Below are 14,040 nucleotides of genomic sequence, written 5' to 3'. Positions count from 1 at the left end.
GGGGGGGGGGGGGGGGGGGGGGCGCGGGGCGCGGTGTAGACTCTGGAACTGCTCAGACCGCACGCTCAGCACCCGATACGCGGGGAGGTTACGTCGCCTGGCCGGGGACACCCGGTGCCGTTGTGCTGGGACGGAGACCGATGCTACACCCTGCGGGTAGCAGACAGGGCTGGGGTGCCGGGTGGTTCAGAGGGCGACGGGTCAGAGCACGAAGAGGCCCCAGAAACCAGGGAGCCCACCCTCGTGCCCCCCTTACAGGTGGGAAAGTCGAGGCGGAGACAGAGGAAAGGACTTTTCTAAAATTGCTCAGGGAGAATCGGGACAGGGGCGGACCCCAGACCCACACGTCTGATGCAGGGGACTGTACACTGTTCCCCAGCTGTATCTGGGGCTGGGAGACCCACCTCTCAGGGTTCACGGAGACACTGGATGAGGTCGTGCCTATAAAACACGTGGTGCCTAATAAGTGCTCCATGAAATAGTAACCGCTGCTACCGTTTTGCCCACTGACACTGATTCGGGGTGGATTGGGGTCTACGTCCAGCCCCCACCCCGAGTGTGCGAGGACGGCAGGTGCCACAGGCGTTGGCGGCGGGGACCGGGGCTCCCTAACACCGCCCCCCGGCCCCGCTCCCGCGCCAGGTACGTCATCAGCAGTCTGGAGCTGCTGGTGGCGGAGGACTACATGATCGTCTACCTGAACGGCGCCACGCCCCGGCGGAGGATGCCCGGCATCGGCTGGCTGAAGAAGTGCTACCAGATGATCGACAGGAGGTGTGTGCGTGGGGCGGGGCCCCGAAGGCGGCGTGGGGGTCAGCGCGGGGGTCAGCGCGGCAACGCACGACCGCAGACGCGCAGCTGGAAAGCACAGGCGCGTTTGCCGCCGGCTCTGGAGGCCAGAAGCCGAGGAGCGAGGTGTGGGCAGGGTCAGTTCCCTCGGAGGCCGTGAGGGGGCGTCTGTTCCACGTGTCTCCGCGCTCCTGGGGGTCGTCGGCCATCCTCGGCGTCCCTCGCCCCACCCCTGCCTCCGTGGTCGCGTGGCCTGTCCTCGTGTGTCTGTGTCCGGATGCCCCCTCTTTGGAAGGCCCCCAGTGATTGCGTTAGGGCTCACCCTGCCCCTGGTGGGACATCATTTTAGCGAAACACATCTGCGATGGCCTTATTTTCCAATGTCCCGTTCTGAGGTCCAGGGGGGTCAGGACTACAACATAGGAATTTGGGGGGAGATGCAGTTGGATACGACCACAGCCGGCGGTCAGAATCCGGGCGCCCCGGGAGATCTTTCAGAAACGGGAGGCAGTGTGGCCACGCAGGCAAGAGCTCAGACTATGAAATGAGGTGACAGCCGGGACGAGACGTCGGGGTGGCCGCCCACAAACTCCACCAAGGGGCCCTGCTTCACAGGCCCCCCTCCCCCCTGGAAACTGGAGACAAGCGTTGCCGTCAGCTGGGAGCAGAGGGGAGGCAGCACCTGTTAGCTCCTCCCTCATCTGGCGCGTTTCCTCTGCTCCCCCCACAGGTTGCGGAAAAACCTCAAGTCCCTCATCATCGTGCACCCATCCTGGTTCATCCGCACCGTGCTGGCCATCTCCCGTCCCTTCATCAGGTAATAGTGCTGTGCCCTGTGCCGGACCTCCTGCCGGGTCGTGTGCGTCTCTTGTTTCAATCTGTATTTTGCAGCTTCTTTGTGACAAATATGTATTGGTGTTCTATGTTTTATTAAGATTTTATTTGTTTATTTGTCAGAGAGAGAGAGAGTAAGCACAAGCAGGGGGAGCAGCAGGCAGAGGGAGAAGCAGGCTCTCCACGGAGCAAGGATCCCGATGTGGGACTCGATCCCACGACCTTGGGATCATGACCTGAGCCGAAGGCAGTCGCTTAACCGACTGAGCCCGCCAGGCATCCTTGTATTGTTGCTTTAAACCATTTTCAATCACATGTGTTGTTATTAAGGGACCAACACAGGAAAAATACTAGCAAGCAGCCCTCCCGTAGTAAATGTTGGATACCTTTTAATGTTTATAACCACGATCTGGGAGGCCGATGCTGTCACTAACCCATTGCATGGAGGAGGGAATTGGGGCCCAGAAGGGTCAAGGGACTCAGCCAGGGTCATGCAGCCAGGTCGCTAGCCCACCACAGCCCCCCCCCCAAAGTGAGCCCACCTCTGTTCACTCCAGCATCTGCGAGGGGACCCTGAGAACGCCAGGGGGGTCCAAGCCCCTCCCAGCAATAATGTCACGAACGTGTGTGTTGGGGGTCCGCAAGACCACCCTTGGCTGTGAGGTTCACTGGAAGGACTCACAGAACGCAGAGAAGCTGTTACCGTTTGCTACAGGGGAAGGATGCACATCGAAGGTGGGAAAGGACAAGGTGTCCCCTCCCACGGAGTGGTAGCAAAAGCCCTCAATTGTCCCTGTGATGATGTGTGACAAGAGAGGGGAAGTACCACCAAGCAGCAAGCTCGCCCTGCTCGCCAGGCTTTTCCCGGGGGTTGAGCCACACGGGATGGAGGAGCCAAGCGGCCGGCCTTGGCTTCTGTCTTTGGGCGGCCCAGAGGTCACGCTGACAGGATGTGCCCAAGATGCCCACGGAGGTCGCATCCTCAACACCGACTATGTGGCCGGGCTCAAGGCCCAGGTACCCAGGGCACTCAGCAGGCAGGGCATTCCAAGTGCTTCCTGCCACCTCCCACGAACATCAGGAACCCGGGTCTTTCTTTGCAGTGGGCGGGGGTTGGGCGTGCCAACCCGCTGGGTTAACCCTTTAGTGCAGATAGAAAAGCGCCCGATATGCAGATCAACTAAAACCAAATTAGTCGTGTGAAATGCCCTAGTCGATCACAGAAACCCGGTATTTAATTTAATACGATTCAGAGCATTGAATCGAATCGAGATCCTTCAAGGGGCGCCTGGCTGGCTTGAGCGGTAGAGCACGCGCGCGGCTCTTGATCTCGGGGTCGTGAGTTCGAGCCCCACGTGGGGTGTAGAGATCGCTTTCATAAATAAACCTGAAAAGAAAAAGATCCTTCGCATTCACATTCCCAGTTAATGATGCGTGACGAGCTTGGGGGAAGGTCCACCCTCTGAAGGGGACGCGCTCTCAGCGTGAACAGTTTGCAGGGAGGTGAGCTCAGCCGGTCGGAGTTCAAGGGCTTTGCAGCACCTTAAAATACTCGCACCCTAGTAAACTCAGGTGGGTCTGTAGGCTCGTCACGGGCCGTGTGTGTAACGATGAACCCCTGGGCGAAACGGCGAGCACGCACTCCAGCCGAACGGAAGCGCCGTCGGCTGTCCTCAGTGTCCCCAACCGGGAACAGACATTTGCCTCGAATGCAGACAACGCTTTCACCCGTGATTGCTTTCCCATCGTGAATTTTGAGGGTCTCGTTTTGAGTTTTCAAAGCGAAAGGAGGAAGCAGGAGAGAAAAGTGAGCTTCCCCATGTACAAGCCGAGGAAAGGAGACCATTCTGAGCCCCCGGTGGCCCCAAGGCTGTGTAATTACAACTCGAAGACGAGGCCGCTTTGTCCCGTGGTGATCAGAACGCTGGGGGTGCCCCTTGCCCGGGTGAGGAGTTCCGCCTCCCGGGAGCCCCCCCCCCCCGGTGAGAAAGGAAGCTGGCCCCACAGGCAGACAGAGCCTTGTCACCGTGGAGATTCGGGCATCGGTGTCTGAGGATGGGCACGGTGGGCATCACCAGGTGGCAGTGACCGGGCTTCCCGCCCGCATTCATAGCCCAGCGCTCGGAGCAGCAGGTGCGGGCTCTGTGCACCGCAAAACCCTTTCTAACAGATCAGCGCAGTCCGCCCTCCGCGCACTCCGGGCGGGACGTACTCAGGTCGTGTGGACACGATTCCTGCCTGTGTGTCTGAGGCTCATTCCCTGCCCACGGGCCCTTCTCACAACAACAGGACAGAGACCTCGGGCTCCAAGGATAACCGGGTTGGGTTTTTTTCCTTTTTATTAAAAAAGTGGTTTGAACCGCGCAAAAGCAGTTGGCTCTGCTCATTCCGCCGCACGCGGCCGCTTTGTGACTGTCCGTGGGGAACGGGTGTCGTGCCTAATCGTTACGAGCGGCCTTCTGCCGGGCGACTGCTGGATTCTTCCCTAGTGGACACTGTGAACTGTGTAATTCATCACGTGTCTCCCTTTGCATCAGCCGCCGGAAGGCCAGAGCCGAATTTTATCTCATCTCTAAAAATAGACAGGAAACGCCTTAGCGCGCTTTCGTAGACATTTGACTATATCTTACTTTTTTTTTTACTGTTACTCAATTATTTTATTATTTTCTGTAGTGCTGTATTCTCCAGGCCTTATGTCTGTCATTTAGAAAAATTATTTGACCTTGAAAAAAAGCATATTCTGCATTTTATTCAACTTAGGTTTAATTAAATTTTTAAAAAATAATAGTAACCATGAGTTCAAAGCAGCAGCTGGTGACAAAGCTCGGCAGGGACCCTTCCCTTGACCCTGGGTTCTGCTCTGTCCACCCCCGAGGGGCGGTGGTAGAGGCTAGCCTGGGCAGGGACGGAGGTTTGATGGAAGGGGCTCGGGGCATCCCCATCGGCCAGCGATCCCTCCGGGCCTGGACTGCAGACCTCTCTCTCCTTCTCCTCCTGCCAGCGTCAAATTCATCAACAAGATCCAGTACGTGCACAGCTTGGAAGACCTGGAGCAGCTCATCCCCATGGAGCACGTGCAAATCCCAGACTGCGTGCTACAGTAAGTGTCCCCCGAGCTGTGCGAGTGTCCCCCGCCCCCAGGCTCCTCCCCTCCCCTCTGGCGTGTCCGGGAACCAGGCATGAGTGGGAGCCTCAGAGCAGAGGGAAACACGGTGAAACACGCACGTGTGAGGTTCGAGGGTAAGTGGTCCAGCAAGCCATGGCCCACAGCTTGTTTTATCCATAAAGTTTTATTGGCACACAGCCACACCCATCCGTTGACGGATCCGCTATGGCCGCATCTGAGCTACGTCTGAATTGAGTAGTTGTGGCTGAAACTGGCCTACAGGGTGGAAAATACTTACTCTCTAGCCTTTTAGAGGAAAGCGGCCCTGATGAAGGGGCACGTCAGCGAGGGTGTGGCTTTCTAACGGCACTGTGTAACTGCTGCTGCCGGATCAGGCAAGAAAAAAAGACCTGCCGAGTCTGGAATCTGTCCGGTGCTGGAATACACCAATGAGACAGGTCTTCCCTGCTCTGGGGGAGTTCGCAAAGCCGCTGCAGGAAATGTGAAAAAGACCGTCCGGCTGTCTTTCTGCCCTGACGCCTGGCGTGTGCTTCAGACGTGACAATGAGATTGTTTCTCCGTTCCCAAGAGCAAAGGGAGTCCCCGGGCCGCACACGTACGGGCAAGGAGGGCCGTGTCTGATGCGTTTTACTTTCTCTCTTCCAGGTACGAAGAGGAGAGGCTCAAGGCCAGGAGAGAGAGGTCTGTGCAGAGGGCCTGTCCCGTCGGGGCCGAGTCAGGGTGGGGGCTGGGTTGGGCCTAGAGTTGGGGGCTTGCTGGCGGCTTCAGCTCGGCTGGGTCCAATGACACCCACACACGTGGCCTTGTTGAGGGCTTTGAAGCAGACCAGGGTTCTAATCCAGTCTCCCCCACTTAATCCCAGAGTGACAAGAGGCAAGTCAAAAGTTCACATCCGCTGTGGGGGTTACCGCGAGAAGTCGGGACAGTGGGACCCACTTGGTAAAAATGGTGGCTCATAGTAATCATGATAAAATTAAGTGCTCCCTTGATAGAGGGGACACAAGCTCCAGCCTCACCCCGGACAGACCCAGAAATGCCCCCTTCACTAACTCTCTGGCTCAATTTTCGTTGGTGGCATAATCATGATTGGTGGTCTCAGGACCTCGGGACTGTTCCGCCTCCGCCCCACCCCCCAGAGCGGGTAAGGGCCAGGACTCCAGACAGCATCTTACAGCTCGGGGATCCAAGGCTCAGAGAGGGCAAAGCACCTGCCCAAGGCCACACAGCGAGTCTGGGGGAGGGCTGGGCCTTTCTGGCATTGCCAGGCCCTGTGCCTGTCTCAGGGGAGACAGGTGGATAAGACAGAGTCGTGGTCCAGAGGGCTCCTCAAATGGCAAAGGAGAGGGACACCTCGCCAAGTAAGGAGAGCGGGTCCTGCGGCAGCGGGGATGTGGGCGGATGGCCCTGTAAGGACCAGAGCTATGGTGGCCTCATGCAGTGTCGTTTAATAATGACAAGCCAGAGGGAGGCCGAAGGCAGGTGGGACGCACCAACCTGAGCCTTCTCCTCTTCTCTCCTCCCCCCCCCACCTTCTATCCTGTCTTTCTCTCTCTCTTTCTTAATGTTTTATTGCGGTAAAATACACACAACTTAAAATTCACCATCTTAACCACTTTCAGTGCACAGCTCCGTGGCATGAAGCACACTCTCCCCGTCCTGCACTCACCCCCACCCTCCGTCTCCAGAACATTCCATCTCCCCACACGGAGACTCTATCCCCAGGAAGCACGGACTCCGCACCCCCAGCCCCAGCCCTGGCTCCCACTAGCTCCTCTCTGTGTGGACAGGACTCCTCTGGGGACCTCCTGGGAGTGGGGTCCTGCGGGATGTGTCCTTCTGGGTCTGGCTGCTCTCGCTGAGCCCAGCGTCTTCAGGGTCCGTCCACGTTGTGGCAGGTGTCAGGGTCCCTTCTGTTCTAAGGCTGGATCACGTTCCAGCGTGTGGATGGAAGGACACGCTGTGATCATCCTTCATCCACCAGTGGACACTGGGTTTGCTCCCACCTTTCGGCCGCTGTGAACCCTGCTGCTGTGCGCACGGGGGTGCAAATGTCCGTGTGGGTCCTGCTTTCCCAGAGTGGAATTATTGGAACACACGGTCATTCTCCTTTGACGACGTTGCGGAGCAGCGGCTGTGCTCCACGGCAGGTGCACAAGCCCACGCCCCTGCCCACCCCAGGAGCTCATCAGCACTGCGGCTTCGGCTTCCGTGTTCCAGACGGTGGCCCTCTTACTGGCTGTGAGGCGGAGATGTCTGTCTGTCTTCTTTCTTCCTTCCTTTCTTCCCGTCTCTATCTCTGTCTCTCCCTGTCTGTCTCCCTGAGTGGTGCCCCCTGGCTCCCAAGCCTTAGCTGTGGAGGGAACAGAGACCAGCCCCGCAGGCCGGAGTCAGGGCACAGGGCGACAGCGTCCATGGGACGAGGGCCACAGAATGAGGGCACGAGGTGTCTGGGATGATGACCGGAGATAAACGTTCAGGGTCTCTCCTCCCCCGTCAGGCCCCCACTCTCGCCCCCTTCCCCATGGCCGCCTCTGCCGTCAGTAACCCCTGGGGGATCTCTGCACCCTCGGGGCCTGTCCAGGGGCAGCGAGACCCCATCCATGCTGCCCTCAGAGGCCACAGTGGGCCACGCCAGCTTGTCACCCTGTCCATCTCCCTCCGTCCCCAGCGCCAGGCCGCAGCCAGAGTTTGTCCTGCCCAGGTCCGAGGAGAAGCCGGAGGCAGTGCCGGTGGAGGACAGGTGAGTGTGCAGGTGACCACGGGCGAGGCTGCCGAGCCCCCGAACGGCTGGTGAGAGCGACCACAGCGCTGTCAGGACGGGCACTGAGAACGCGGCGGGAACGGCTAGCATGATGCTGGCTCCGTCGTGAGTGCTTGGTATCGGGGCCCCTTTCTCCACCCCGGGCTGTCCCCCCGGGGACACCCGCAGAAGCCAGCAGTTACATTGAAACTAACAGTCGGGGCGCCTGGGCGGCTCGGTCAGTACACAGGGGGACTCCTGATGTCAGGGTTGTGAGTTCGAGCCCCACTTTGGGCGTAGAGAGGACTTAAAAAATAAAATATTTAAAAATAAATTAACAGTGGATAAAATGTAAAAGTTCGCTCCTCTCTGGGGCTCAGGCGCGGCTGCCTGCCCGGGGCTGCAGGGGTCGGAACACGCCGCGCACTGTGGGCCAAGCCGCCGTGTGGCCGGCCCCAGCCCCCCCTCTGCTCCGGGGGCTTCTTCACAGAATTGAAACTCACACGATGTGCAATGAACCGTTTTACAGTGCACATTCTGGGGGCCTTTAGGGCACCGGCAAAGCTCTGCAAGCCGCACCTCTCTCTAGTTCCAGAGTGTCCCGTCACCCCAGAAGGGACCCCATACCCATTAAGCCGTTGCTCCCATCCCCTCTCCCCTTCTCTTGCTTCACACCCAGCAATACTATCGCAAGTCCCCTAGCGCCTCGCCCTGGGGTGGGCGGAAAACACAGCCGGCTCTGGTCCTCTCCCCGCCGCCCACCTCTGCCCCGGCCGGCCTGCCTCCTGCCTCCGAGCCTCGTCGCAGCCTCCGTCCCCTGCCCTCGCGCGACCTGGGGCACGGGCTGCCCGGACCCGGAGCAGCCTCGGTGGGCTCGTTCTGCGTTAGTGAGGAGCCTCAGCCCCTCGTCGCGGGTTACGCAGCAGACACGTGCCAACCTTGCTTGTACCAGACGAAGATGAAGCCATGCCGGACCCCGTGGGGCTCACGGCCAAACGCCGAGGCTCCCCAGATAGGCAAATAATGCCGACGTCTCTCTTCCACAGGTCTGCTCCGGTCACAGATCAGGAGACAAGGTGAGCGGGAAGCGGAGCCGTGTAGGTGCCTGGCTGGAAAAGATGTCCCCGTGGAGCCATCATCTGGGGGTCAAGGGCCACTGTACCGGGGAGTCAGAGAGGGATCGGCTACCAGGACACCAGGGTCTGCACAACTCCAGGGGGCGCCACTGCCGTGAGGCCCCAAAGCTAAGCCACATGGCAGCCCTGACTGAGATGCCCACCCGGAGCCAGGCCCTGTAAAGCCCGGGCTATTTTTTTTTTTTTTAACTTTAATTTTAAGTAGGCTCCACACCCAGTGTGGGGCTTGAACTCACGACCCTGAGATCGAGAGTCGTGTGCTCTGTGGATTGAGCCGGCCAGGTGCCCCAAGCCCGGGCTTTATTACTCAGCCACAAGTACACAGCTTGCCCACGGCCTGTCTCAGGGCCCCCACCTCCAGATGCCGGGAAAAGCCTGTGTCGGGGGTCACGGAGACCATCCTCGGGTTCAGCTTTGCTGACGGACCCACAGAACTCGGCAAAGCGGTTGTTCTTACACTTGTGATTTGTTGGGGATTTTTTAGAAAAATTTTTTAAAGATTTTATTTATTTGTCAGAGAGAGAGAGAGTGCGCACGAGCAGGGGGAGCGGCAGGCAGAGGGAGAGGGCGGCTCTCCGCTGAGCAGGGAGCCCGATGTGGGACTCGATCCCGGAACTCCAGGATCATGACCCGAGCAGAAGGCAGACGCTTCACCGACGGAGCCACCCAGGCGCCCCAAGTGTCTGACTCTTGATTTCGGCTCAGGTCATGATCTCAGGGTCGTGTCAGGCTCCTCGCTCGGTGCAGGGTCTGCTTGTCCCTCTCCCTCCCTGACTGCTCCTCCCCGTGCTCTTTCTCTCTCTAAAAATGAATAAATAAAGACACAAAAGAAACTGTAGGAAGCAATGGATGGACAGACAGATGGGTGGGTGACTAGATGGCAGATGGAGGGACGGAAGGATAAGGGGCTGTCTCGAAGCTTCCCTCCGGTCTGATTGGAGGCGCCGGCCCCAGGGCCCGTTCTGCTACGGCACAGAGAGAGCGGTTGGCTGCCAGGTGGGTGGCAGGCAGCAGGTACCCCTCTTGCTGCCGAGGATCCCAAAGCCGGATTAGATCACGCTGTGCAGTCCACCCACGGATGCATTCCCCACTTGCTTTAAAAATAATGATGACCTGACCTGTGCTTATCTCTCTCTAGCCTGTCCTGAGGCGACAAGAACACAGAGAAGGACAAGAAAGAAGATTCCAGATGCCAAGAAACCTCTGTCAGACGCCCTCCGGCCCTGGACCTCATCCCCACCTCGTCCTGAGTCCCCGTCTTCGGAGGACGCCAGTCTCCTCCATCCATCTCTGAAACCCGGCATCCTTTTTAGCTGCTTGAAAATGTTTTGGGTTTGTTTTTGCTTTTTTTTTTCAACAGCGCGGTATTAGCGTGTTCCACGGAAGGACCTGGTTCTCCGCCCTCCGCGCTCACGAGCTCGCATCCAAGAAGAGCAAGCAGCTGAGGGCACGGCCCGTGGGTCCTTGGCAGCCTCAGAGACCCCCTCCCACTGCACAAAGTCCTGATTCGAGACCCTTCTCTTGCTTGTCACCTGGCGCCCGTTGGAGCCACCGACGCCCCCCGGCTCCGCGGCCGGATCTGGCCTGGAAGCTCAGCCCCCAGCAGCGCCGTGCCCCCAGGGGCCTCCCCTCCTTCCCCCTCGTGGGTCTTCATCAGACCAGCTCCCCCCATCTCAACACCCACCAGCACAAGTGAGCTGCCGATAATTACCCCGGCCCTGCAGTTACAAAGCCGCGCCTCCCCATCTAGAACATTCTCAAGCCCCTCTAACGTGGATGCCACACCCCAGGGGAGTCCTGGTCAATACCTCCTACTGAGGGAATGAAGTGTCCCCACTTTTCCTGACGCCCCCCCCAAGGCAGGGTTGGGATGCGCCCCTCAGGCTCCCACCAAGGGAAACGGGCTCCGAACTGTGTGAAGGAAGATACAGGGTACTACAGGTTTGCGGTTTGGGGGGCTCAGTTGGGAAAGGAAATCCCTGTGGCCTGGATGCTCTGGGGATGTGCAGTCACAGGAGGCAAATTTACCTTGGACAAAGGACAGACTTTTCCAATGCGGCCCAAACACCCGTCAGGTGGCCTCTGTGGGTAGTGAGGTCCCCATCTGTGGAGGCATTTAAGAAAGGGCTGGCAAGCGCTTGCAGAATGTGGTCCTCTGCGGTCCCCTCCAATCTTCTTTTTTTTTTTTTAAGATTTTATTTATTTATTTGACAGAGAGACAGCCAGCGAGAGAGGGAACACAAGCAGGGGGGAGCGGGAGAGGAAGAAACAGGCTCACAGTGGAGAAGCCTGATGTGGGGCTCGATCCCATAACGCAGGGATCACATCCTGAGCCGAAGGCAGCCGCTTAACCACTGTGCCACCCAGGCGCCCCTGGTTCCCTCCAATCTTAAGAGCCTCTGTTTATATAAATCTGAGCGAAAGTTGACTGGGGACCGTCTCCGGGCCCCGGGCTTCTTAGTGGTCGAGATTCATGTGCGCGGAGAATGAGGTTCTTGGCCTCAGAGGCCATGCCAGATGCCTCCCGACCTGGGACGCCTGGTGTTTTGGGGTTATTCCAACGGTGGGAGGGAGCCAGTGGTGTTTAGTGCTGAGGGAAAGGAATGCCCAACATTTGGCTGTGGGGAGAGTGTCCTGCACGTCACGGAACTGTCCCACCCCAAATGGCAGAGGCTCTTGCATCGGAAAACACCGAGTTTCTGAGCGAGCTTGGGCCTGCATCCCCTGGGTCACAGCACGGCCCTGGGAAGGCAGGGACGCCTGGGGGCTGGTGGGGGGGCTTTTAAATGTGTGTTTCTGCTGTGTTTCCCGAATGCCGAATAAAGGACAGGACCGTGTTCCAGGCCCAGACGTGTCACCTGCAGCCCGAGGCATCAGAGGCTGGCTGATGGGCCTCTCCAGGCTGCCCTCCTAGCGACCCCACCCCTGGTCTGCTCCTGGCCTGCCGCAAACTCTGGGTCTGGGTGGCCGGCTGTTCTTCCCCAGGGCTAACGCGTGGACCCCAAGCTGCAAACTCCCGCCTCCGTGCACGCAGTCCCTGCCCGGAGGCTGGAGCCGGCTGTAAGCTGAAGGGTGGGAACTGATGCGGGCCACCCCCTGCCAGTCACTGAGCGCCCAGGAGGCGACAGAGGGACAGGAAGCGGCAGACCCCAGCTCCCCCGCCCGCCCCCCCGAGGAGCCTGCAGCCGCACGAGAAATTACAACGGGGTCCACCTGGCCCAGCGTGGCCGGCCCGCCGCCCCTCCGGACCACCAGCAGCCACAGACAACGGGCAAGCGGGACCCAGGATCTCAGCTGGGCCGCGGCAGCCCCTCCGGGATAGAGAGACCCCCGAGCGGCTGTCCCCAGGTGCGAGAAGTCCCAGTGCACAGCTCCATGCAGACGGGGCTGCCGTACCCAGGCTGGCTGCTGCCCGCCCCTCGAAAGCCACTTTGCGAAAGGCGTGTGTCTCTGGGGCAGTCGTGGCCAAAACGCAATGGACCCCGGACCCTGGACCTCGTTGGAAGGGGACACCGGGTTTTCCTCCCCGGACACGTGGGATGCGTCCTGAGTCGTAGCTCACACGCCCAGCCTAACGACAGCGAGTTCTGTGGTTTTTAAAAACAACTCATTATGATTACTGTCGTGATGTTCAGACATCATTTCCATGAGCTTTGGGGGATTTTTATGTGGAAATAAAGAAGGGTAACTGAGAACAGAGGGTTGTCACTTTTGTCCACTTCCCGGAGGTGTGGTTCTGGCCTTGGGCCAGGAGCAGACGAACCGGCCTGAACTCGCGCCCTGCGACCTCGAGCGACCTTGAGTGGCCTCAGGCCGGTGGCCTCAGGTGTCCTTGGGCAGCCTCAGGCGACCTTGGGTGACCCTCAGTTGACCTCCCAATCCTCTCTGCAATCAAACCCAGTCAGCAGGTGATCCTAGTAGTAATTTAATAACCATATATACGTGTTCTTACTAGTACTGAAGAGAAGGCTCTGTGTCTACACTCGCACCAACACGTCCCAGACCGGGCGCCACGGTGCCCACGAGCGACTCCGGCTCCCGGCGGCCACTGGCGGGGTGTCCTGCGACCTAACTCAACCCGGACACCGCGCAGAGTCACGCGGACCCCACAGGTTAAGGGCTCAGCCCCACGAGCACGCGTGCCCCCAGCTTGGGCACCGGTCTCCAGGTGTGGGTCCCCAGGTCACCCACACTCCTGCCCCAAGTGGCCAAAAGTCAGGCGTTTCCTCAGCCTTCCCCCAGCAGCTCACAGAACTCAAGAAAAAGGTCTCCTTGCTTTTTGCCTGACCATGACAAAGGATCGGACTCAGGAACAGCCAGCGGAAGAGCCGGGGCGGCGGGGGGGGTAACAGGGCGCGAGCAAGGGGCGCGTCCCCGAGCCGTCCCAGTCGCCCACCCGAAGGCGTCATGACGCAGGCATGATTGGTTAACCTCTGGCCGTTGGTGATGAACCCCACTTCCAGCCCGGCCCCTTCTCAGGGGTCTGCTGGCTGCTTTCCAGAAGTCCCCCCACTCGCATCAACGCAGGTGTGGCTACTGGGTGAGTCACAAGCAGTAAAAGATGCCGCCTCCATCTTGATCGCTCCAGACCAGTTTCGGGAACCGAGGACAAAAGGGACTCCCTCTTCTCACCTCGGAAGGCCCAAGGGGTTGGGAGCCGTGTGTCAGGAACTGGGACCGAGATCAAGTATTTCCTTCTTGTGACGCATCACAATACCACCTAGTAACAGTCGGAGCCCTCGCCCCACCCAGCCCAGGGCCCGCGTTCCCAGGACAGGTGGCACGGCCCGCCCAGGGCCCCACAGAGGGCAGCGTAGAGCTCCCCGTGCTGGGTGCAGGAGGGGCGTGTGCCCACGAGAGAGGTGCCAGTGGAGGCACCTGGCCCCGAGGGGCTGGCTTCACGGTCCTGGAGCAGGTGCCCTCAGGGTGGGGCCGGCTGCATGGGGCACAGCTGAGGCTGGGATCACAGGTGCCACTCCCGGTCTGGGGGTGATGGAGCCACCCATTCTCCCCACCCCACCAAGTCTCTGATTACCCTGCGGGATTTCTGGAAACCTGACCCTTTTGCTCATAAATTAATGCATCCATTCATCTGCTATCTCTGGGGGTCCTGCGAGGCCCCTGCTCCCTCGTGCTGCCCCCCGCCTAGGGGAGGGGGGATCTTGACCCAGGAACCAGGGCCTCCTTGGGGACCAGGACGAGGGGCCAGGCCCTGTCCCAGAAAGAAGGGTCCTCTCTGATCAGAGACCTGATGGGGAAGCAGCAGTCCGCCCGTCCAGCAGGTGGGTGGAGGGTGTCCCCGGCAGAGAGCCCGCCCCAGTAAAGGCCTGGGGGCCGGATCAACAGCACTGGTGTTAGTGGGACCCTGAGCTCAGTGCGGACCTGGACTCTCTCTTTTCTAAATTTACCATTAG

The 14,040-nt window shown here is 59.4% G+C and overlaps 1 protein-coding gene across 1 annotated transcript in view; it reads left to right on the top strand.

Annotated features, from left to right (window-relative positions):
* ATCAY (ATCAY kinesin light chain interacting caytaxin) overlaps positions 1-12,318 on the top strand; it is a 28,127-nt gene extending 15,809 nt beyond the window's left edge. Inside the window, exons 6-13 of the mRNA XM_040629588.1 lie at positions 643-774; positions 1,520-1,606; positions 4,625-4,723; positions 5,396-5,431; positions 7,419-7,490; positions 8,537-8,566; positions 9,765-10,318; positions 11,452-12,318. Coding sequence (XP_040485522.1) covers positions 643-774; positions 1,520-1,606; positions 4,625-4,723; positions 5,396-5,431; positions 7,419-7,490; positions 8,537-8,566; positions 9,765-9,774 — 466 coding nt within the window. The 3' untranslated portion in view covers positions 9,775-10,318; positions 11,452-12,318. The remainder of the gene's footprint in view (positions 1-642; positions 775-1,519; positions 1,607-4,624; positions 4,724-5,395; positions 5,432-7,418; positions 7,491-8,536; positions 8,567-9,764; positions 10,319-11,451) is intronic.
* The last annotated feature ends 1,722 nt before the right edge of the window (positions 12,319-14,040 follow it).

Source organism: Ursus maritimus, unplaced genomic scaffold (genome assembly GCF_017311325.1).
Source record: "Ursus maritimus isolate PB19 unplaced genomic scaffold, ASM1731132v1 scaffold_14, whole genome shotgun sequence".
Classification (NCBI taxonomy): domain Eukaryota; kingdom Metazoa; phylum Chordata; class Mammalia; order Carnivora; family Ursidae; genus Ursus; species Ursus maritimus.
The sequence above is the reverse complement of the archived record's forward strand: the minus strand, read 5'-3'. Positions and strand labels throughout refer to the sequence as shown.